The following is a 25,534-nucleotide window of genomic DNA, read 5'->3' as shown; positions in this document are numbered from 1 at the left end:
CGGGAAGGAGAGCGATTTTTGGATCATCAAAACATTCAGGAGAAGACACCGTTAAGTTCTCTTTATTTTATTAAAAATTGCAACAAAAAAGAAAATGGGATCAATTATGAACATTATAAGCTAAAGGCTTTTAATATGCATATGTACAAACGGGATATGACAGGAAGAAAATCATAAATAATCTTTCATCAAAGCTGAGAAATGCCTGCAACGTTAGAAGCAACCACACTGTTAAAAAACACACCAGAGTGATGCGATTAACTGCTTTCACTCTACAAAGATATACAAGCTGCTCTGTCCTCACTTCTCTCACAAGTCTACTCCTTTGTTCCGTGTTGTTGATTTGACCTTTCACATAATCCTTATTTCAGCTGCCGCTCATACCAACAGCAACATCAGCACCATGAGAGGAACTTTAACAATGTCCCTACTATCAAATCTCTCCTATTAAAAAGCACCATATTATTAAGTTTATGAAGTATGTTAAGCCAGAAGAGGAAGTGCTAGGCATGCTCTAAATCTACAATTGCAAGCACCATATCCCAGTAAGGTAGCTTAATGTGTGTTAGTGTGAACCACTTCATAATAAGGCATCCTTTGCAAAGGTTCTGTAAGATGTATTTGACTGCTTTTACTTTTGGGTTGCCAAAACGCCCTCTGGCTCCTCCACCATGCCGCCTGCTTCTACATGTTTGTCGTTAAATTCAAGTCATCAAATATTTAGTTAGTAAACAATTAAAAGTTGCTAAAAACTTTGGTCCAGATCTTCAGCTCTTTTACAGAAGGTCAGGGGTCAACTAAAAAGGGAAATAAAAAGCTAAAAAAGTTTCACAACCCTAACATTAATAAAAACCCTTATTTACAACTTATACACCTTAATTAAAGGATGACTTATTAAATGATTAGTAATAATCTGTTCTCTTCATGGCACCAACAGAGAACAGGCGCCACAGTAAACGTGAGATGTCAATACGTCACTGTGAATGCAAACCCTTTACCGTTAGCACCGTATGCGGATTCGCTTTAAGAATCCACCATCCTCACCTAAATTCAAAACCCCCTCCCTGTTCAAATATGGCGGCGCTGGATTGGCAACAGAGCGAGTCAATTTACAAACAGTGTTCTGTTAAGACGGCCCAGGATCTCCCCTCCCCTCCACCCGTCTGGCCTCAGTTCCTGGGCTGGGAGTTGAACTCCTGGCAGATGTTGCTGATGATCTTGGATACAAATTTGTAGAGGTTGTCGAACTCGTCCACGAAGAAGGAGTGCTCCTTGTCGGGGTCTGTGGCGATGTACTCCAGCTCATCCTGGGCTGCCCAGGCAATGCCGATGGAGTAGGCGATCACACCTGTAGATCACAAGGAGGGACAGCAGATTACACAGACAGACTTCACATGTGTTGTTGTTTTACCTCAAACACACAACCTCACTGTGGAAGGAGTGACACAGTTATTTTATTTAGTGAGGTAAAAATGTTTTATAAATACAAGGAATTAATCACTGCTTGACTGAACCTTATCGCCCTAAAGTCTCTAAAGTCTTGACCTCTAACCTTGACTGTGGACAGCCAGTGCAGGCACCCTGACGTCATCATAGGAGCGCCCATCTGTAATGACAATCATGATCTTGCGTTTGTTGGGTTTGGACTTGCTGAACAGCTGCTCCGCGGCGTAGGTGATGGCGGCACCAGTGCTCGTCCCGCCGCTCCAGTAGTTGATGCGTTTGATGGCGTTCAGCAGCTCGGCCTTGTTGTTGTACTGGCCGAAGCCCAACTCCAGCCTCTGCTCGTAGGTGTACTGCACAGCTCCGACCCTCGTGTCGGTGTCGGAGATCTCGAACTCCCGCGTGATGTTGGCCACAAACTGCAGCACCGTGCGGAAGTTTCCGGTTCCCACGCTGCTGGAGCCGTCGATGACGAAGGCGATGTCGGCGGCGTTGAGGCAGGTTTTGCTGCACATCAGGCGGTCTGTGTCGCACACTCTCTTCACCAGGGGCTGCACGGCCTTCCTCAGAGCAAACCAGCTGGTCACAGGCAGGGAGAAGAAGCCGTTGGTCCGACACACAGCCTGTGGGGTGAAGGGCACACTTTGTTTCAAAACCGGCGCGTTTAATCAAAGCATTGACACGCCTCTCTGACAGTACTCCACCTTGTCAACAAAGTTGATCTCGACCAGGTTTTGTTTCTCGTTGTCATCGGGGCCCTCGATGGTGACGAAGAATATGTTGATGCCAGACTCGCGAGCGAGCCGAGAGGCCTCCTCCACCTTGTCAGTGGGCCAGCCGTCCACCAGCACCACGGCGACGTTGGGAGCTGCTCCTCGGTTTCCATTGGCGTCACTGAAGTAGTGCTTGTTGATGTAAGAGAGGGCCTTTCCTGTCAGTGCACCAGGGGGCAGCAGGAAGACTGTTAACATTATGCTACATCCACTCTCTGTACAAGCCTGTGGTTGAAATGCAGGAATGCATTCAGGATGAGACGAGATGAGAGAGAAGAACCAATCTGTTCTTCGCAAAGTTATTACACAACCAATGAATAAAAATAAACATGGACTGTAGAGCATGAAATGAAACAATAGGACAATATATATATATATACATGTTTTGAAAGTGCTCATTATGTACATTCAGCGGACTGAGTTTTTTGGAAGCTGTATGTCTTTCCTAAATAATATGTAGCTTTAACCGTACATCATCACAAAAATAGTGATATCCTATCATTTCGTCCGTCCTTGTCTCGTTGGTGGTCTACACCATGGCGGAGCAGGAGAGGCCCTGTCGGAGACCTCAACCTCTCACACTCTCGTATGATTAAAGAGCACTTCTGGGCAAAAAACGCAAACAACACTTATACGTGGATGCAAAATTTAGCAAGTTTATAAAGACGCATGTGGCAGTGGATGCATCACGCTGACGCACCAACCAAAGCAGATAAACAGCACTCTGAGAGCTGACCCCCATGGGCTGGTAAAACCAAATGCTTTTTGGTCAGAGCAGAAGGAAAACAAGGCTCACAGACGCAGGACTATAATTTAGCTCACAGTGTCTCGTGGCAAATTTAGATTTAATTCTATCCCTGCATGTGAAAATGTGCCTGGGTAGTAGACCATGTGATAATTGCACCTCTTTCACTTTCACACTTGCATTTGGTGGCATTTACTGTATCTGGCAGCAAACAGCGGGTCACTCACCTACATTGGAGAGGCCTCCCTTCTGCCCAATCTTTTCTATGGCTGACTTCACCTCTCTGGAGTTGGAGTAAGACCTCAGACTGATCTCTGTCACAGCGTCATCCCTTCAGACAAAAACAACGAGTAATCACATTGTGTTTCCTCATCTCATAAATGGTTCACAGTAACACGACAGGAGCAGTGAGGTTACCCGTATTGGATGACCCCCATCATGGGTCCAGCCACACCCACGCTGATGACCTGAGCCACCTCAGACAGGAAGTCCTTCTGGATCTTAAAGCGCCTCTTCCCAATGCTCCAGCTCCCGTCCATCAGGAAGGCCAGGTCCACCATACAATCTGCAAAATCATGTGTTTGGTAATACAGTTATTACAGGTTCAATGCGTGACATTTGTTACAACTTGCAGCAGTCGTAGCAGTCATGCACGAGGGTGCGTGACATGGGTGGTTCATGCTCTTTCACTGATTGACAGTCGGTGTTGGAACATAGCATTGAGCTAGCAAAGGCAGGGAAGAAGACAATTGCTAGCTTGCAAACATGTACGAAAACAATGCATTCAATGCAATTGTCTTTGTAAATGTTCTATGAAGAACAAAATCATGAAACACATTTGTCGGGTCTCAAGGATACAGAGGTTTTGGTGAGAAACACTGAATGTAAACAAATCTGTGTTTGTTGAGCAAAACATTCTACAGGGTGCGTTTAATGCGCGCCACACAATTTGACGCTGCGACTATGAAACAAATGCTCTGCCCCAATTTTCACCAGGATTGTCAAAATCCAAAGATGCAATAAACAAACATTTTTTTTGTGAATAGTGGCTTTTAAAAAGTGTGAAGGACATACTTGGGTCTCCTTGTGATGACACAGGCTCAGGTGCTCTGGGTGCAGGTTCCTGCTCCCTCACGTTGAAGCCTGAAAATGAAGAAACACACAAGTCTGTTTTTCTGCTAAAATCTGCTTTTCAGGCTTTATACTGTAAAGAATACTTTTCCCACATTTCACTGGACCTTTAATAATCATTGACATATGCATTCTCAAAATCATTGAATTCCATTCCCTTGTAATGACACAGCATTTATATGGGATATTCAACATATACTTCACTCTTAATACAAAGAGAAAGGGTCAGTCGAAGTTTTCTCAGTTTGTTTGGTTAAATTTCCAGAGAACATGAATGGTAATGGTGAATGGACTTGTACCATCAGGACCTATGAATTATGCCATCAGGACGATTTAATAATCACACATACATACACAATTTGGGGCTAGGTGTCTTGCCCAAGGACACATCGACATGGACGAGCGGGATCGAACCGTCAATCCTCTGATTGACTGACGACCCGCTCTAACGTTGAGCCGCATGACACATTCCCAGCCATCCACTTTCTAGAGATCCCAAATGTTTGCTTGTATCTGTTGTGGCAATAAGTATGCTAAAAAGGAACTGATTTTATCCTCAAGCAACCACCGTGCCATTTGACTTTGACTCCGATTCCCTTCAATTACAGGCTCAGCAGAAACCCAGATGCTTTTTCCCCTCGGATGGCCTTGGTTTGGTTTGTGCTTACAGTCTGAACGGACAACTTACTGGCAAAGTGACTCTTTTGGTGCACAGAGAGGAGTAGTGCAGGCGGTCTTACCTGATTCATAAGGATTTGTGTCAGGCTTCCAAGCGTCCACTGGCTCCACTGCATAGATGATATCACAAGCTCAGCATTAGCATATTTCTACCACAAAGCAGCAAGTAACGAACTAATGGTGGATACATCGAAAGGTTGATTTCTTTGTCATCCTTTCTGTAAGTTCTACTCATCAGAAGGCTAAAGCCGCAGCAGTTAGGAAAACCTCACAACTCACTGAATGACAGAAAGGAGTAGGATTGCTTTGTAGATGCTATTTGATGTGTCTGATGCTTTCCTGGTAACCACTGCTCACCTCTAGTTTGGGTTGTGTCCAATGGCACTTTACGGTGGCCATCTGAGTCAGTGGAGCGAGGCACTAAAAGTGAAGACATTGTCAGTGAGACTGTGACACATGTGAATCAAATGTAAACACGTCATGGTGTTACAGCCTGCTCCCAGCAGCTCCATGGTATTTTTGCGGCTGTGTCATCAAACAGATGGAACCATGGACGGTCTTCTGAAAGAGTGGGATTTTTTTGCATGCTCTTTTGTGTGTTTTGTCAAAGGGACATATTGTAATCGAATGTTAAGACTGTGACAAAAAACAAATTCCACTTAATGGAATAGCTCAACATAAATACGTGTGTTCGATTTCTTGCTGAGAGTTCATCGAGTCAAAATGACATCGACACGCCCCATTTAAACACTGGATGAAACAAGACTAAACTAGTCCTGTGTTAGAACATAAAATGGGAATATGAGAGTGTGGTCGGTTCCGGGAAGGTGTGTCACTGAGAGAAAACACTCAAACAGGTTTGACATCCACAAAATTGCAATCTGTACATATGACAATATATAAAAACCTGAACCCAAAGACTTGTTAGTTCCCAGTAAAAAGAATAGAAAAGCACTTACGGTACGGTCCAAAGTTATAAAACCAGCGCTCATATTCTGAGATATCAGGCCTGTGATCCCGAGCTAGAGGAGGATGGTGTGACACCTGTTAGTATTCCCACAGTGAACCTCAGAGGGAAAACCACACATTTCCATGGTTGTGATTGGTCACACAACCAATCCCATACCAGTGAAAACAACGGCTTTGTGCAGAATTATCACTCACAGTCTCTCTCTCTCTCGCTCTCACTCACATGCACACAATAATAATATAATGCTCTTGTAACAATGATCTCCTCTGCACTTCACAGGACTCTCTCACATGGCGGGCAGACGGCATGTAAAGACAACGTCCCGAGAGACACATTGCCTGTACTCCCAGATGGAGCCAAGTCAAAACATACATGGTCAGCAGATACCTCACTCTGTCGGTGACACGGGCATGCTATGTTTGCACATGCAACACAAATGGACGCAAGGTGTAGTAACCTGCCGCTATGAAGGGGGGGGGGGGGGGCCTTAGACCGTGATTTACCTGTAATCGCAGGTGTGTCCGTCTCACTCCACGTGTATCCTGAGTCTGGAGCTGCATAACTAACATCTGAACGTACAGCAGAAAAGGTGGAGGCATCAGCAGTTCCAAGAGTTACATGTAAGGTATTTAATGCTGACTTATGACTAATGATGCACCTGTTGGCCTCTGCTGGACTTTGTCTTTAGTGCTAATTAACAAATGTTACAAACTGTTTACTAAGATGGTAAACATGATAGTTGAGTGTCGTTAATGGATCCGTGATTATGAACCCCCCCCCCCCTTCCACCGATAACTAACAGTTATCATAAAGAGGTTTCAGTGACTTTATGGTGCGTTCAAGCTTTACTTAGTAAAACAGAGTATTGGGAAAAGTTGAATTATAACGTTATCATGATGTGTTCCAATGTAAACTTGTAAAATGTAGTTTTCATGACCTGAACGTACTCACACTAGCTTTAGGGAGCTTGTAATGCATGATTTAAAACTACTAATGGCAAGATTTTTTTTGAATCAATACAAATTTGTTAGAAAATAAGAAAATAACAGTTGATGAGGGTGAGGCAAAAGTTTAATCTGGAGCCTTGTACACCAGCTGCTATAACAAAACAACGCCAAAAACCATCTGTATCAGCAGATATGGCCCATACACGATTCTCATTCTCATTTTCTGCTGATCCCATTCGTGACTTAAAGCAATGATACGATGTGAACCGTGACTTTAACATGGTAAACATTACACCTGCACGTTGGCATTGGCATTTAAAAAAATGTATCTATTTTTAGAAGAGTAATCTCTCTTAATACATCATGTTGTGAAAATGTTAGCGTGCTGACGGTAGCATTTAAAGAAAACATTTACATTTGTATTAGAATAAGCTTATGAAATGTTAAAGAAGAATGATCTTATTTTGTTGTTGGTGTACCTGCTGGTTGTCGAGCTCCTGGGAACCAATCAGGACGAGGTAAGGAGGGAGGCGCCCAATCCTTTCTGGGAAAAGCTGTGCAGGGGAAGATTAGAAAGCTGTGTTCAGGACACGCATAGAGAAGGAGCATACTTGTGACCTCCACTAAACCTGCCATGTTATTAGTGGGGTATGCACAAGATGTTCAGCCTCTAGTCTGACAGTAAACATACAGTCGTCAGTCAGACAGTGACTGAGCAGACTAAAGGTTGTTTTAGTGAAGTTTAGCCTCACTCTCTTTGAGGGCAGAGAGACAGAGGAAACCCACCTCTCAGGGAAAATATGTTTTCCAATTTTTCTGTTTTCTCCCTGCTGCTCTTGGCAACACAGTTTGTAGACACAGACGCAAAGTTTAAACTTGAAACGTGGCAAACACATCAGGCTCTTTAATTGGCCAGACTGTTGCGTGGCCTGAAGTTAATCGAAACGTGATTGAACACCAGAAGCCCAAACAGCTGAGCAAAACCGTAACAGTGCATGGCATCTGTCTAAACTGACTGAGCCATGACAACACACTTCAGTTAACCCCTCCCTGTGGTGGACTGGTAGCTTACACAAACACAGCCTGGGCTCTGAGATTCCCATCCAGTGGCAGCAAGAGAGCAGGGCCTTTGTTGACCGGGTCGGGCTGGGAGAGACCAGCCAGCGGCTCAGCGAAGCGTGAGAGTATTATTCTAAAGTTGGTGCCAAACTAGGGACAGTGTAGATAGTAGGACGCAGAGATTAGCCTAATCTGCTGCTGGTCCAAGGCCCAGCGCTATACAGCAGACAGTGGTGTTGTTTTTTCTGATGAAACTGGTGCTTTAAAAGGATTGAGTTTAACTCTCCTGATCAGAGCCACTTCAGTGGTCACTGCGGCCAGAAGGTCAGAGCGGGATCGGGGACACTGTTCCTCACCTTGGGTTGCTGCTCAGTCTGCAATATGTTTGCAGGAGAGTTGGTAATATGCAATTTCTCTGAAAGTCAGAAAACATTTTCACGCCAACGAAAAGAATCTCGACATGTGTTACAGAGGGGTTTTTTTCATGAATCTTTGTGGTTGTCATGTGGGCATATCTCATTACAAAAAGATATTGAATCCCTGCCGGCTCCAGTGGCGCTGCTGTGTAGCTGATCCTCACCTCTGACCTCTGACCTCAAGCTGGAAGAATTTCCCTCAGGGGTTCTATAAAGTCTCACATTATTATCCTCAAGCTGCCGATCTGAATAGTTGTTCTCTGCACTGATCAGATACTTTAAATATGCTCAGCAGAAACAGCTTAGCCGGATAAACGATGCACTAGCTTGAAACAGCTTACACTGCATCATAGAAATCCTATCATACAATCAACCGTCATTTAAATGGATACAGCCCTGTCTAATTTTAGGGATGTATGGTTTTGCGTTCCACAGAAGCAAAAACAGAAGCGTATTCTTCAGCGAGCCAAACCGAGTCTGGGTTGAATGCCGAGAGCTTTCTATTCTTGCCAGGCTGGAGATTGGGCCCAGATCCTGCAGCGCTGTGGATCGGGTCATGTGCGTCTGTCTGGGAGCAGCACCGCGCCACTTGGTGCTGATGCTTTGATCTCTCTCTCTCAATTTTTCATGTGGGGTTTAGTGGAATTCTTTTATTGTATTTCTGTAAAGTGACCACGCGTTGAACCAAAGCATTTCACAGAGGGTAAACATCAGTGAACACCCGGGCTTTTATTGCCCTCGTTCCTGTTTGATCAGACCCGTCTACTTCTCTACGTCAGTGTCGAGAACTGCAAGGACAGTTTGGGATGTCCCGCTCAAGGTCTGGAGATACTTACCGGGGTTTGACTGGCTCATGGTTGGAGTCCTCTCGGGTGAAGCCGGCTGAACCCTGTTAAAAGCTGTTTGTAGCAATAAGAAACAGGCAGATAGAAGAAGAACGGAAAAGGAGAGGTGGGGGGGGGGGGGAGTTTCAGTTCGGGGGCTCCATCCACAAATGTAGCCCAGCTGTTGCGCTTTGAGTGAAGTTGAAGGCATTTTCTCCGCAGCATGATATCAAAAACAAAAGGAGATATGCTGGGCGTATTTACAGGCCTTAACTCTGCTTCATTTGCCTTTTCATCTTAGAAAATGAAAACAGGAACAAGAGGATGTGCCCGATGACAGAGGACAGTGGTTATCGTGAAAGGAATGTGACATGAGACGCTTGATGGAGTGGATTAGTGGTGACCCTGGGGTGCAGATCACAGGAGCTTATGGGTTTGGATACGAGGGTCAGACTTACAGGTTCGTTTTCGGGATTCTTGTTCCAACAAAGTCATCTGTCCCCCCCCCCCCCCCCGAAGCCCTTGACCCACATTCCCTGTCAGTCCCACCTGTTTGTTTCTGTGTGTGTTAATGATGAGGCTGACCTGGGGCAACTGGAGAGGATGGTTGTCTCCTGATAGGCGACCCTGCCTCCGGTCTGCGCAGACCTGGGCCCAAGATGTGGAGACAAACGTATTCATTACGAGGCAACATGTAACGACACTCGTCCTTTGTATGTGCACTGACAGTAAACACGGAGCACACTAAAAACACTGGGTTAAAAATTGACCTTGAAAGACAACAGAACAGATGTTCCGCTTCAATAGAACAATCTGGTCCGGCACTGTGTTAGAAAACTAGTAAAAGCCTTTTAAAGCAGCAGTGCATGTACCGAACACAGATGCCATGCAGAGTTTACATGTACAAAAGGAAGACAGAGCAAAGAGCAAACGTTGAGATGGTTTTATGGTTCAGGTAGAATGAAAAAAAAAGACATCAAGAAGTTTAAAGCTCAGTTTACCTGCACTGGCACGTTGTGGGAATCTATTTGGATAGGCACTTCCTCTGAATACTTTGAAGAAATGTCATGGTTTAGTTTTGTGATATGGGCTGTGAGGGACTTTCCAAGAGCAGCAGAATCAGTAAAAGCATTGACATACCTTGGCTGGGTCTCTTTCCTTGCTCATTCTGTGACTGTCCTATCCCAGTGTGAGTGTGGGCAAATTTAGACAAACACATTTTAATGCAAATACAACATCTTGGTTTTGGATTAAGTATAAACCAATCACCCAGGTCATGGCTTTACTGTTTTACGTTTTTTTTTAGCTTAAAACAAGTGAACTGAACTGATTTCCATTATTAGATACATCAAAACCTTGAATACAGAATACACCATTCATTTTCATGCACACTTTTCCCAAAGGACTAATGTACCGCAAACACCCCATGCTTGATGTAGCATGGGGGTACCCTCATGCCACCCCCACAAGCCCTCTTTGCTTTGTTTGACTTACTTGAGGCAAGGTATGGGTGACTGCTGCCTGGATAGAAGAAAGCCAAATGGGGTGCCAATATGGAGAGGAGAGAGATAATGTTACAGAAAATGAAAGAGAAAGATGGTCGGGAGGTTGTCTGGCACGCCGCCCATCTCATTCACACACATACCTTAAGATATTGCAGCATTGTCTACTCACTGTAGCTGCATTTCCATCCAAAACAGGGCCGATGACTCGCAGCGATTACTGTCTGATAATGTTTTCATGTAATAAGAGCGATGAAAGGTCTGGTGATCAAGTGTGCAGTGAAGTCAGTCAAGCAACTGAGCGGCACCGTGCAAACTTCATCACAGACCAGCTGTAATTTGTCATAATTGCAGTTGTGACTTGTAATTACCAGCTGCAATCATTCATCTTCATCACTCCGTGTCACACAAATGAAAGCTTGTTCTGGCGAACAGCATTTCTAGCTACAAGCTGCTAATGTTAGACGTCAGCTAGGCGGCACACTGGCTGCGGTGGATCTTTCTGTGTGGATCGGTATTATTGGATCATTAACAGCATCCTGCATCCAATTAAATACACAATCCGCACACACGGATCCAGAAGAGAATTAGCTTTTTGTACATATGTATGCAAAAAACGGTTTAAGCGTGTGTTTGTTTAAATCACCTGCATCCCTAACTTTATGGACGGCAGCACGAGGCTTGGTAGTAGTTGTGGTGGTGGTGGTTGGAGCCAGTGTGGTGGTGGTGGTGGTGGGCTCAGGTGTAGTAGTTGTGGTGGGTTCAGGTGCTGTAGTCGTAGGCAGCGCTGTGGTGACCGTGGGGGATATGGCCTCCTTTTGACCTGAAAGGAGACTGATTAAGGCGGTCGTGTACAAGATGGAGGGACGGGGAGGAAGAGCGTCTACAGTAACCTCTGTGTTGTAATGCATTCTTGACATTCTTCACCAGACTGCAGCACTACGACTCCCCATTCATCCTGAGCGCAGTTCAACATGCCGGACTCAAGCGCAGGGACATTTGTGTCCGTAGTAACCTTCTGTCCTCAGAATGTTTACCAGATGTCTGGGTTTAAACTGAGCAAAAACTGTTTGAAAAGTGAAATGCTGTCGATAAAAACATTTCAAACATTTTCTGTTTCAACCAAATTTCTCAGTTTGAATTATACATATTTTTTGTTCAGTGCTTACTGGATCCTCATCAGATAGTCTTAACTAAATGTAATGCTGGACAATTCATATTAACGTGAAAGATGCATGATGTGAGTGTATAAATAACCGTCCTCTCACTCGTTTTCACGTAGGTTGGTCTTGAGGGGACGTAGTCCAGAGTAGATGGGTAGATCACTCCTCTCTTGGGCTTCCCCACTGAAACACAGCAGATCCAGCTGTTGGTTGGAGGGCTGTCTCTACATAACTGTGTTTAACATGGTTTACTTCATTATTAATACCTGAGATGACGAACGACTCCCTCCACTTGGGTAGAGACAGAGAGCGCACTCCATTGGAATTACTGCCTTTGTAGATGTTCTGCCCCGCCATCTTCCGAACTATCACCTTTCCTCCTGTGTTGGTGAGGACGCCACTGTGGACACAAAATGTTTTCTCGGATATGATATATATATCGTCTACTTTGACTGCCGTAAAGTGCTTTATTTGACATTCATCACTCCGCTGTTAACCTGTGGATGGCTGCGTTGCAGATGCTGGAGATGGAGGCGAACACGCCTGACCCATAGACTTGCTGCTTTGTCTCCTTACAGTGTGCGGGACATTTGGCTATGAACTCTGGGAGATTGATCTTTCCTGCTCTGACATCACACTCTATGGCTGGAACAACTGTGGAGAGAAGAAGAAGTAGAGCAGGATGGTGGAAGACAAAATATTAGACAAAATAGTAGATGCTGAAATTACACATAACCAATGTTTCAATAGCAGTTTAGTTAGAGCTGGAACAATTAGTCAATTAATTGATGAATCAATTGGCAGGAAAATTATCTGCAACTATTTTGATAATCAAAGAATTCTCAAGCAAAGATGAAAACTTATTCAGGAAGTGCATTTTCTCTATCATAAGGTCTATTTGTTGTTCTGTTTCCAGCCTATAAATGAATCTTGAAAGCTTTTACAGAATGAAGTGATTTAGAAAGTCTATATTTTTGGAATAAGTGAATTAAAAGAGACTGCAGTGGAGACAATAACACTGGGACTGATGGAGATTAAAGGCTTGCTTGTGGTGATGTCTACCTTGCTTTGGTTTCTTGTTCTTTGATCCGTTAGGCTTGGCCCAGCAAGCACAGGACAGGACCAGCGCTGCGGGTGAGGCAGAGGGAGTTTGACATCATAGCAGACAAATGAACGTAATCATCAGTGTGTTTACTGTACACACAAAACCTCTGTGACTGAGGATGCTGCTGTTTGATGCTGTGTGAATGTACAGAAATCTGACTCTCGGGGAGTATCTGGGAAAATACGAAACGTTGTAGTGTAGGATGACATATTCAAAACCAGCGTACTCCTGCAGACAGGTTGCGGGTTGCTCACCGAGACAAACGGCCGTGAGTGACGCTCTGATCATGATGGGTGGTGTGTCGGTTCAGCAGGTCAGCCAGATGTCCTTGTCTAATCTCCCAACCTGGGAGAGAAGAGAAGCAGCAATATTTCACTGTCATCCTCTGAAACCCATTTCCTGCTTCCTGCTTACTCGCTGAACATAACTTTGGTCGCTTTATTCAACATTTCTGAGAGTGTAGTGTCAGCTGTAAACAAGACAGAGTAAACTTGTGCCTCTAGGATACACTGTCCAGAGATCTTTGGATAAATAGCAGACAGACTGTGGATTCTAACACGGAGCTGAATGACTCCTCCAGCATCCACAAAACCAAACGTGGCCAAGTAAACATTTATTATAACTTACATTGTCGCACCTACTTTTGAGATCAGTCAAATCAATGGATTGCATGTCAGCGTAGGTAGCGCACCCTTTCTTCTTCCAATTATTTGGGTTACAAATGGCTGAAACTATTTGCCAAAAAGAAGCTCCACGGCGAACATCTGGGCTGAAACAAAACGCTATGTAAGAGCCCTCCCTCTATGCAGTCAGACTCAATTAGAGAGCACACACAGACACAGTTTAATGTGTAAGGAATGGGGACCCGTGTTCAATCAGATGGCTTTCTTGTTTGACACCAACAACTACATCAAGCTGGATCCCATTGTGAAACACAGGCTGTTGACAGTAGACAGAGAAAATGTCTCTTCGTGTCTGTCATTGCGATTCAAAAGTTATTAATTCAAAGGGTAGCTTGTGTTAACTAGAACACAAGTGGGTCAGACACTGCAGGGTTGTTGTAGTCATGATAACGCTACAACAGCAACGTCTGAATTAAGACAGACAGCCAGAGGAAGTCTTACACTGGCTGGAAGATGAACTAAATATCAGAGCAGCCCCAGTCCCTGCTCTGTGCCGAGGCGCTGGGATGGAGGTGATGAATGAGGCCTCCCAGTTAACAGAGGAATGCTGCACTTCCCACGAGGGCGGCATCACGTCGGCATCACGTCTGTCACTGCCGCCACACTCCAGCAGGTTCAATCTGATCAAGTGGGAACATGTGATGATACAGCGACCTCTGAGGCAGGGTCAGATGTGATGCAGTTCAGACTGTGCATGTTAGCAATATGAAGTATTAGGTAGAAATACTCCTGTTTATTTTCCAATCTGTGATTAGAAGATCCCCAGTTGACCCCAGGAAGTGTTGCCAGGTTGGGGTTTTGATTACGTTGATTACGTAGCATTGGGCTAGTAGATGAAATTCGGGCTGCTTTTGTCAATATTTGGCAGGGTTTTGAACTTTGTTGTATCCACTCACTCATATTATTGACTCATTTAATTTGAGACATATTTTGATTGCATTCAGTCGTCATGAGGGAGTGAACGGAGGATCTACTTACACTCTTTGTGGGTTGCAATAGCTTATTCATCTAACATTTTCTCTCTGGTTATTTTACGCAGATATATAGCTTTGCATGCTTGTGATGTGTTTTCTATTGGGCATGTAATAGTTTTACGGTTTTACGCGGGTTTCCGGCAGATTTATGATTTGGGCTGTTTTTTATTAAATTGGGCGGGTTTTAAGTTATATGGAAACTGTCAATCTGATCTGGCTACTGTCGAGGAGGATACATCTGGGTGTGAAGAGTCCCAACCTTAACACAACTACTGATGCCCCTGAGCAAGGCGTTTTACCTTCAACTGCCAGGTGTGAATGTGTGAACAGAGCAAAACCTTTTTTAGGTTTTATACAAAGAAATATCAATGAGTGACAGGCATTATTGCATTTTATGCTCTATGATTGTAACTGCTGGAGTGCAGTTATACATACTTTAGTTATACATACTATATTTATCATCTAATAAAATGAGTCAATCAGTCAATAGAGCACAGATGGGGCAGTGAAAAATTCAAATTTCTCCTCATCAAATGTTGTTGTGTGTAGGCCTATGTGAAATATGAAGCTAGCGCAAGCAAATTGTTAGCCTAGCTTAGCAAGACTGGAAACTGGGAAAGAGCTAGTCTGGCTCTGTAACAGAATCTGCTCCTCTAAAGCTCACTAATTAACACTTCATATTTTCTTTTTTTAATTCACACAGAAACCGAAGTGTAAAACAGCATGTTGTGGTTTTAAGGGAGGTCATGTTCATTCAATCAAGCACCATCACTTGGCCGGGTGCAGTGACTTACTGTAGTGCAGTCTACGCAGGTCGCCTCGCAACCTGCAGGTGACCACAGAACCCCAGGAATTCACTGTGCCTAGCCAAGAAATGGTCTGGCACATAACCTCGCTTAAAACCACAACTTGTTGTTTTTACACATTTTGGTTTTTGTGCGGGTTAAAAAACGTTTTTAGACCAGCTTTAAAAAGTGATGGTGGGCCGATTTTTTAAAAACTTTTGGATACAGCCTGGTCATATGTTTGCCCCCGTATCTAGTCTTTATGCTCACAATAATATTTTTTAGAATGAATTATTTTCATCTTACTCTCTTCAAGAAAGTGAATAAGTGCATTTCACAAAATATTGAACGATTCCTTTGAAACCTAAGAAATGTATCATACTGTATCGTAAGAGTGAAACGTCATCCTGTGCTGGATCTTCTTCACAGATATAAAGCACCACCTAATGCAGCTCTACATATTTATCTGACATTCATGAGCACTGACATGATTTTTCCACAGTGTTGTGCTTTGACAGGCAGATGGATCACTGCTGCACAGTCAGGACTACAATTTGTTCTCGCAGGGTAAGAAAGCTGAGGCTGGGAACAAGCTGGGACAGATACATTTACAGTACAGGAGACCGACCTGCAGCATATGAGAGGTGAGTCAGCGTGCTTCACTGGATAATACAAACTACAAAACTGATCTGTCTGTGAGGAAATCTAAACCGTGAACACCATGTTCCCCGATGCAAAGAAACCTTCGCTCGGTGACTTTGTTCCTCTGAAGTGTCATTTAAAGAAGGCGTGACATCATTGCAGGACCAAATGAAATGAGCAAAAAATGAAAATAATTTCAGGCCTCTTAATTTCTGTTCTCAGTGTGCAACTCTAACTGCCTCCTTCTCCAAGCAGTGAAACGTGGATCAAATGATATCCTTTGACAAACACTGTAGGGAGTTTCCTGTAGAGAAGATAATAGATCCCGAGGGTACTCGCAGACACACACCCACACACACATTTAACTAAAGGCTAAAGCAAACAGAGACTCACCACCTCACCACCACAACAAACAAAAACGATGTAGGTGTTGTATATCGTGCATACACCTGTGTTAAACTTTAGATACGGCATGTGTGGTACCTAAAGCACAGCTTCAGCTGGCCTTTGCAGTGCCAGAATGCTTTGACGCTCACCAAACTGAGCATCTCCTGCATCTAATTTCTGCTGGGTGGGGACACAAATCAAACAAACTGTGTAAAAAAAACAAGCACAGGGATTTGCACAGCCACTTCAAAAGATGAAAGCGTCTATGCAGAGGCCTCAGTCCCTTTCAAACCCGGCGGCTCAGACAGGTCAAATAGTTTGAGGAATTAGTGCGCAGTTCAATTCGGAATGGCATTCCCTCAACTGTGGATTACATGCACAAAACAACTTACTAAGACTACAAGGCCAAGCAGTGTTGTGCAAAGTCTGCTGGAATGCTGTTGAAGTGATGTGAACATTTTCAGCTCCTGCAGGGCAAAGTTCCGCTGATTTTTGATGCGTAACAACTAGAAATCTGATAATTCAGGGTGAAAATCACACCTGGCAGGAGTGTCACAGGCATACGGGGGCTAAAAGGCAAACAGGATGTACAGTATAGCTGTCTGTGCCTGTTTCAAAGGACAGCACACAATGGGTTCTCCAAGCAGGGACCACCACACACACCTGCGACACACTTAGAGGTGTTCGAAGGCCGTTGTTGATAAGCACTGATAACGCACTGAAATTCATTCGATTATTTCCAGCTTTTCCATCAGTAATGGTGAACTTTAGGGCCATACACCGTCACGCCAAAACACAAGGACTGTATTTTGATCCTCCTCCATTTCAGCGGCACCTACATTCCTTGTCCGGGGTGGCCAGTGTAAATGCAACAAGGGTAAGCACAGGAGGGGACTGAGGCTTATTTGAGTATCAAGATTCATGACCTGTAGAAGTTGGTTTGAGTGATGGCACGCCTGCAGTGAGAGAGTATTTACACTCACCCAGTGCCAGGGAGTGTTAAATCCCAGCATTCACAGGTGTCAAAAGTGTGCTGTAAGCATATTTGTGTGCTTGTTGCTACAACACTTGGCATGTGCCAAGCACACTAAAGAACCATAGGAGAGATCAGACACAGCGGAAAGCCAACATGTCTCTACAAGGTCATTTCTGTACCTTTTTGGGTCGGAGCTGCCGGGACAGTATTTGTTTATCCAGCACAGAACAGGCTGAATTACTTTAATTCTTGACACCAGCTTGACTGCAAGTCAGAGCCTGTCGTCTGCTGCTGGACATGTTGTATAGAGACCACCTGTGCTTAATCAGGCTCCATCAGACCATACAGAAATGTCAGGGAGAATAAACAAAGAATTGTCAAACATAATGTGCATGGAATAAAAATAAAAGCTGAAGAATTCCCCTCTCCAGTTTGCTGAGTATTACACAGGCAAAATTAGTCATTTCAAAATAAAGGCTTGGGCTAGCTGGATAGAAATATAAAAGCTGGCTCACTTCCCAAAGATCATACTTTATAATCAGCACTGTAGCCTATACCCTTATAGGCTACAGTAGGAATAATCATGAATTCATTCAGCTAAAAACCTAACTTTAGGAAAGAGGAAAGGCGTGTTAGAAAAACGGGAAACATTAGAAAAAATAAACAGAAAGTTGCCCAAAACAAACACTGAATGTTAGCAGCGATTCGCTTATTTGGACAGCCTGTCAAAAATTGCAAAACGAAAAAGTTAATAAAAAGTGAAAAAAACGCCAAAACCTTGCGTTGTGTTTGTTCAAATGTCTTGTACACCTGATGATCAAAAGTACTCAAATGTGCTTGCAATTTATATTAATGGGTCGCAATTTCAAAAAACCATTTAACCATTTCAAAAAAGTTGGTACTTAATTCACGCCACGCAGCAGCAAACGCAGCCCATATGTGGATTTGAATTGTAGCTGTCTGTTCAAAATCCTCATCATCGTAAAGCGATGAAGGTAAACTTACCTGAGAAAAATAATCCTCCAGGCGTTAAAATAAAGTAATCCCGTGCGCAGTTTTCCCCCGAAATCCTCACTCTTTCATTGAAACGCAACGTTGAACCAGCGGGCGTGTGTGCAGGCGCTGAACTGTTCCACCTGGACTTTTACTCCTGCGTGATCGGAGCGCTCATTAAACGTGGAGAACAGGACGGGGCCAGAGTTCCCCCTCTTTGCCCGTCCCACTTCAGGCACCCAGCTCTGCACCAGGCACAACACGAGCAGTATCCCGGGGCCAACAGGAGAGGATGACAGGATGTCAGGAAGACCTGGCGCTCAGCAACATGGCAGTGCAAGCTATCTTTTGTTTGCTTGACATGTCTTTTTTTTTAATACATAAGAAGCCAACACATTTATTCATAGTTGCAGCATGCCCACGCAATGGATTTGCTTTCTGTTGGCACTTTAAGCTGCATATTGTCTGTTATGTTAAGGGAAGAAAACCGAGCAATTATTCTGATTATATGTACTGCAACTCACTCATCCCATCATCTGACTGAGAATTAAATCAACTAAGAGCAGCATGTAAACTCTCACCAGAGTAATCTCTCCTCCTCCACCAAGTAGACCAATAGATCTGAGAAACAGATGCTTCAAGTCACATCCACTGTCACTTTAGGCTTTTGTCTGCTGCTGTGGTCTACAGTGAATGTGCACCCCCAACCCCCCCTCCCCCCAATACACAGACACACACACACACAGACACACACACACTGTTCGTCAATGCAGATTGGCACACAAGCAGCTGCTATTATACACTATGTGGATGTTTGTGTTGAAACCGATTACCATTTCGATTTAAAGGTTTTAGGTCTGCTGTAAAAGAGCTCATTGTGCGTGTGATTATGGTATTTGCAGAAAAGCAGAAACCCCCTGCAGGAACTTTTCTTTTCTTTCTTTTTTTATGGTTTCCTGGCTCAAGTAGATAATTGCCTTGATGTTGCTAGAAAAAAAACAGATCAGGTGTTGTTTCAGGGTGACTCATTTCTCTTTCAACAATGCCATGCCCATGAGTTAGAGAGCTTATCAGCAGAAATACATCCACCACACCCATGGAACAGTAGAGATTTAAGATTTCTGTATCAACAGACAGGATGCTTCAGACAATGGAGATGTAAAATGACACAATTGTAGGCAGGTGGACATAGTAAAGTCTGGCATTTATCAGGGAACGATGAATATACATGGGAGATCTGTGCCAGAATTTTGTGCCATCTCATGCTTCAGTTGAGCTGAGGGCAGTTCAGTGTTTTCAGATGGTATGTTACATCTGTCTCACTACATTAATGATTGCACATCCCATCAGCTGGAGATATTCAGAGACGATTCAGGTAAAGCAGTTATGCGTTGCTCCACACTATATGCCACTGTTACCAATATGGATTGAATGAATTGAATGAGCGCCAAAAAAAAAAGAGCTGGAGGTGAAAACTCTTGTTTCAACAAGTGTGAAATAAGATTCAGAAAATAATTTAATAACATTGGCTACAAATCCAGTTTATTAACACGGGTAAAACCAAAAAATACTCTTAATCTCCTCTTGTAATTCAAGCATTGGTCCTCAGAGCCTGTCACACCAGCACTCTGATGTTTCAATGTGTGAGGGCAGGTCAGTGTGGGAGACCCCCTGTGGGTCAGTTGGAGGAGTCTGAGGAGGGCTGTTTACCCCCGAGTCGCTGTCAGGATTGGACGCGGCGTATTTCGCCTCCAGCTGCTGGACAGGAAGTAATGCAGGTGGGGGCGGGGCCTCGGCCTTGGGTTTGATGATTTTAAAGTGTTGCAGATGCACCACCTCCTGGCGCTCTCGTGTGCACGGCAGCAGCACAGAGACGTCCTTGCGAAACTTGGAGCTCATGCCGAAGTAGATGAGCGGGTTGTAGAAGCTGGCAGACTTGGCGAAGAGACGGGTGATGATGCTGGTTGTGCTTGGCACCTGGAAGCCCCAGGCTGACCACATGGACACCACTGCATACGGGGACCAGGCCATGATGAAAGCTGTGCAGATTACAATGGAAATCTGGAGAGGAACACGAGGGAACAATGGGAATACCGTGAGAGGAGGATTATTACAGACGGGGCACTTTAAAGTAGATCTTTAAAGAGTCTCATTTAAATTTCCCAATCAAGTCTCTCCAATAAAAAAACCTCAGAAACAAACTCTATTTTTCCTACCTTTGTGACATCTCGCTCCACCTTCCTTTGACGGGTGGTGAGGAATCCATCAGCTGACATGGCATTAGTGTTTTTCACTGTGTTGATAATGGATACGTAGGAGAAGAGCATGATCATCACAGGGATGAAAAAGCAGAAGATGAGGATGGAGATTATGTAGGACTTGTGGATGGTGGAGTAATTGGCTTTGGACCAGTCCACCTCACAGGTGCCATAACCTCGATCTAAGAAACAGAAGACACAGAGGTCAGATCCATGTTTTCAAAAATGAAGTTGTATACTCCTTACTTCTGTTAGGTTAGCATGTGAGAACAGACCGGTGTAGCTGCCCCAGCCCAGCAGCGGAGCAACAGACCAAAACAGTGCTCCGGTCCAAATGCAGATGAGCGATACGGCAATGGTGTTAAGGCTGATACAATGAGCTGCAGAAACACACAACAAGGAACGTGAACACAACACAATATTCCCAGGTTCTGGAACAGACATTGTGATTGTTTGCAGTTTGAAAAGGTTAAATGTTATGACTTTGGCGAACACAGGGCAGAAAAAGTGAGAGGCACTTAAAGATGCAGCATTCTTGACTTGTTGTGAATGTGTGTGACATTTATTGAACAATGAGTTATTTTCTTATATTAACAGCCTTTGCAAACATCTGCGACTGAAAAGAACCTCTGTTGACCAAGTATGCAAAGCTTTGTGCAAGAAAGAAAATCTATTTCTGAGCAGCGCTCACATATCTTATGTCAATATACCACAAGAGGTGCATTACAGTTTGTGACAGAGGATTGGTTTGGTTTTTCTGTGGGATACTCAGCTTTGTTATGCTGAATTACCTTGTGTTGTTGCTTGGATTCCTGCAAGTTTACCTGGCCTAAATTATTTTCAATTGGACCTAAAATCATGTAGCATTTTAAAAATGTTCTGATTTACATCACTATCTGTTGCTGTTTGCAATAGTTGCAGCTGCACTCTGGCACATAATACATTTGATGATATCCCACACGTACCACCAATGTTCATAGTTTAACCAGCAATGTAAAAAAAAAAACCCACACATTTTATGATCATCCACAAACACAGTGAAAACTCTTATGCCATGCTGACAAAAGAGGCAGTTGCTCAACGTAATTTCCATATAATTAAGACATTCTTCAGCATCACTTACACCCGAAAATAGAAAATGTTACCTCAAGCTAGCTTAATGACATGTTGGCGAGATGTAAATGAAATTGCTGGAGACAAGTGGTAGTAATTTCCACAGCTGAAGTCGGTAATAAGGTTTTATTAGCACTGAGAAGCTCACTTTTCCGTCAGATAAGAACTGCTGAAATGTGAGGCGGGCGTAGACGCTGGTCTGAAGTTTTCTTTATGTTCTCTCAGTTAAATCCAGGGAGTATAGATCTCACCGTTGTTTGGGTGACATCCCTTGATGTATCTGGTGACGCTGATAACGGTCAATGTGTTGATACTCGCAAGGCCAAAGAGCAAAGTGAAGACACCGTCTACCTGGAAGAAAAGCGAGACAGAGGTCAGTGAATCATGTCCTGGAATGGTCTTTGACGCCTCGGGGCTTAGATCCATTGCCTGCCCAATAGTTCCAAACCTTTGTCTGTTGAGATTGTTTTGCTTTGGACTGATAGAGACGCACTTCCTGTCTTTAAGCCAATATGCTCCAAACCCAGAGCATTTCCTCTGATGTGAGCTACCAGCTTTGTAACCTGCACGATCAGCATTTGGCAATTTCGTAATAGCTGTTAATAGATTCGACTTTGATTTCTACAAAAAATATGATGGAGTAAACAGTTCAATGTCTGCCCAATGCATTCAACCTTGAAGCTTTTTAACATTCAGTTCATTGTTAATCACAGCTCTCCTTAAAGGGAATTATGCGACTGTGTTTCAGTCTGTCTCCCACTGTGCGACACCCAGCTCCTTGCTGTGCCATTTCCAGGTGACATGGATCACTTAAGGTCCCTTACTGATTCCTCTCTTGATCTTCCTTAGACCTCATCCCATTACTGTCAGTCATCATGTTTTTTTCATCCTCACATTTGGCAGATTACTGGTCTGCCAAAGTCTGAATCAGTATGATTTTAAACTTTTTAAAAGAATTTAGGACGGTGGCTTCTTGAAATGTGATCCTCCCGGATCACCTCACAGTACGGTGGTTTACCTCTACTGTCTGTCTTGGCTTGCGAGAAAAGATGTTGGATCAAAGAACAAGTAATGACTTTAAATCAGAGTATTGTACACTGCTTTGAAAATCCTTTCCCTGTACTCCACTTTGCAGCATAAAAAGGTGTCATATTCAATAATGTTCTGCCCCACAGGGTGCAAAACTCTGGTGTCTGGCACGGCTTGCAACTGCTCATGTCCCATCATGCCCCATACAGTAATCTGCAAATGCTCCTCACATGCCTGTCTGATTCACCTTCCTGTTTCTTCCCTCCTCTATTTCTGTTGCCTCTTACTTTCCCCTTATTGACTTCCGACACTCTCCCAGGGGAGGGTGAAATGAAAGGGGCGTACTGCTGCTATGCCAATATTTCTCCTACACCTAGAAACCTGAGATTGGATGCCTGAGAGATGAGATCATTTCAGTGGCTGTACTGAAAGTTAACAGCAGCAGACATTGATTTACAATATCGCTCTCACCCAGGTTTTTGGGGTTTACTCTCCTGAGACTGAAAGTATTTCCGGTTACACCTGCTTGTTTTCGTTCAGCTATCCTTGAGCAAGAAAAATACCCTGGACGAATTCCAAGCTAAAGCTAAACTATTTAATTTCAAGTTGAGACTGCGGGAGGAGAAACACCTTGAAATTCTCTTAAATTACACGCAACAACTCATTCGTTCAGTAACATAAGAGCATGCGATCAAGTCATGCAATCGTGTCTGCAGTTCTTATTTGTTTCGTGTTTGACAGGTTCCATGCTGCTCCAAGAGTTTCCCCATTTAAAGGCCTCCACAGTGGTAATCTTATTATAGATTTAATCTCCAGCCCACATGGCTACTAGCATAATCCATTACACACACACACACACACACACACACACACACACACACACACACACACACACACACACACACACACACACACACACACACACACACACACACACTGTAAGACGTCCATTGATTCTTGTGATGTACTTCATTCATTTGGTAATTTCCAACCGGTGTTCCTGGAATTTGACTAATTGTTAATGCTGTAAATGGCAAAGCAATTTAATATTTGGTTGGAAATATATATATATTTATATTAATTAAATAATAAGTTATTCTGTTAAATTCAACTCTTTGAAATCAAGTATTGTCTTAATGTGGCTTTTACCTGGCAGGTCCAGATCCAGTTGATTAGATACCCATCATCCTTGAAGATATTGAATATTTCCAGGATCCCTCTGGAGTAGCCCAATATGGAGATGCTGGCATCAGAGATGGCAAGATTTAAAGTGAGGAAATCTGTTGATTGAAGCGAGGCTCGCTGTCTGTACAGGACAAACATCACTAAACTGTTTCCAAACCAGGACAGCCATCCTACAGAGAAGCAAATATACAGCACATTCAGTGAATATTTAGTGGCCCACATATCATTTGGTATAGTAAATTAAAATAGAAAACAGTAGAACAGAGTAGAGTTGTGTGGACTAAGTACAGCGTAGTATAATAGCAAATTCGGGGAGAGTATTGTATAGTAAAGTACAACAGATTAGAGTTATAGTATAGTAATAGATTTGTATATATCAGAGTGTACAAACATACCAACATTTTAGTATAGCTTAGAAAAGGGTTTATGATATTATGTTGTTTATATTATATTGAATTACATTAAATAAGTACAGCTTAGTATAACACAGCATAATGCAAGATGGTAGAGTAGAATATTATTGTATCACCTGGAATTATAACCACATAGTTTTCAAGTTTAGTATAGCTATAGAGGCATTCAGTGTGGTATAGTGTCGAGTAATACAGTAGCAAACTAGCAATATAATAGAGTGGATAGTATAGCAAAGTACAGTCAACAGAGTGGGGTATATCAGAGGAGAGTGCAGTACACCATAATATATTTGAACATATTAAAGTAGTGCTTTGTGCAGTAGAGTACAGTGTTAGAATATGTTGCTAGTTCCTGACCCCTATCATTGTGTTAGCTGCTAAACTACCAAGTAAAACTTAATAATTATAGAACAGAGAGAGTAGCAGTACTACTAGTTCGTTAGATAACAGTTGTCTTTTTATTACTCAGTCTGTTACTCAAAATCCCTCGACTGCATTAGTTCCACCAACACAGACCAAACTGTCAGTGTCAGCGGTTCACTGGCCTCTAAAATCATGAGCAACAACAGTTGTTTGTTGTTTCATTGACATTATGATGGTTGACTTACCCAACACTAACAGATAGACTCCAATGAAGGTTTCTCCTTGTTCGGACAGAGGGGGGTCTGTATTCAGATTACTGAGGTTATTATTCCTCCATGGAATATTCACAACCTTCACAGGAAAATCCTTCAACGTTATTTCCATGGCCGGAGTTTTGATGCTAAGACATGAATCCTCTGTCCTCCACAGTAGCTCTGCTCTCCTCTGCTTTCAGGAGACACAACTTTGTTACACTAATGGGAACGTCCATTCAGTTCATTTTAAATCCAGCTTAGACGCAGACACTAATACCTCACCACTCACTGTCCAAATGATTACACCTGTAATCCTGTGTTTTTCTTAGTAACTAAGCAGATCGAGATTTTGTGTGAAAATCCAAGCTAAAGGGGAAATGTCTAGTCAGCCAGTCCACTAATGAAAATTATTTGTAGTGTGTGTGTGTGTGTGTGTGTGTGTGTGTGTGGGGGGGGGGGGGGGGGGGGGTCATTCACTCAAAGTCATTCACTCATTTGTGGTATATGAAATGTCCAAATTTGTTATAGCTTATCACAGCTTACCATCAACTACTTAAGTATTGATATAGGTAACTTGGGTTACTAAAATTATTTTAATAAATATGGAAATATTTAAAGCAAGCAGCCAGTTAGCTTAGCTTAGCTTAGCTTAGCACAAATACTGGAAGCTGCTTCATACTGAAGTATCAATTTTCTCATTTAACTCTCTGCAAGAAAGCCATT

At 43.3% G+C, this 25,534-nt stretch overlaps 2 protein-coding genes across 7 annotated transcripts; both read right to left on the bottom strand.

Annotated features, from left to right (window-relative positions):
- Window positions 1–46: 46 nt before the first annotated feature.
- Window positions 47–18,365, bottom strand: vit (vitrin). Of its 6 annotated transcripts, XM_079280088.1 has the most exons (24): window positions 18,209–18,365; window positions 13,881–14,059; window positions 13,011–13,101; window positions 12,714–12,779; window positions 12,149–12,305; window positions 11,918–12,051; window positions 11,757–11,834; window positions 11,135–11,311; window positions 10,481–10,507; window positions 10,127–10,165; window positions 9,988–10,038; window positions 9,572–9,634; window positions 8,999–9,061; window positions 7,167–7,241; window positions 6,244–6,309; window positions 5,730–5,792; window positions 5,128–5,190; window positions 4,833–4,880; window positions 4,036–4,104; window positions 3,379–3,526; window positions 3,189–3,292; window positions 2,148–2,374; window positions 1,553–2,066; window positions 47–1,348 (listed from the first exon to the last, which is right to left on the bottom strand). In XM_079280088.1, exons 3-24 carry the CDS (start codon window positions 13,042–13,044, stop codon window positions 1,170–1,172), a joined length of 2,445 nt encoding a protein of 814 aa, XP_079136214.1. In that variant the 5' UTR covers window positions 13,045–13,101; window positions 13,881–14,059; window positions 18,209–18,365; the 3' UTR covers window positions 47–1,169. The 6 variants fall into 6 exon arrangements, with proteins under 6 accessions (XP_079136214.1, XP_079136213.1, XP_079136216.1 ...); XM_079280087.1 differs by lacking the exon at window positions 13,881–14,059; XM_079280090.1 differs by lacking the exons at window positions 8,999–9,061; window positions 13,881–14,059.
- A 1,436-nt stretch (window positions 18,366–19,801) lies between these two features.
- Window positions 19,802–24,941, bottom strand: opn6a (opsin 6, group member a; the record flags this gene model as incomplete). Its single annotated transcript, XM_079280666.1, has 6 exons — window positions 19,802–20,257; window positions 20,413–20,636; window positions 20,730–20,834; window positions 21,819–21,918; window positions 23,746–23,951; window positions 24,803–24,941. 6 exons carry the CDS (start codon window positions 24,939–24,941, stop codon window positions 19,802–19,804), a joined length of 1,230 nt encoding a protein of 409 aa, XP_079136792.1.
- Window positions 24,942–25,534: the final 593 nt, after the last annotated feature.

This window comes from Melanostigma gelatinosum (genome assembly GCF_949748355.1).
Source record: "Melanostigma gelatinosum genome assembly, chromosome: 12".
NCBI lineage: Eukaryota > Metazoa > Chordata > Actinopteri > Perciformes > Zoarcidae > Melanostigma > Melanostigma gelatinosum.
Note: the sequence above shows the minus strand (reverse complement) of the source record. Positions and strands in the feature narration are given on the sequence as shown.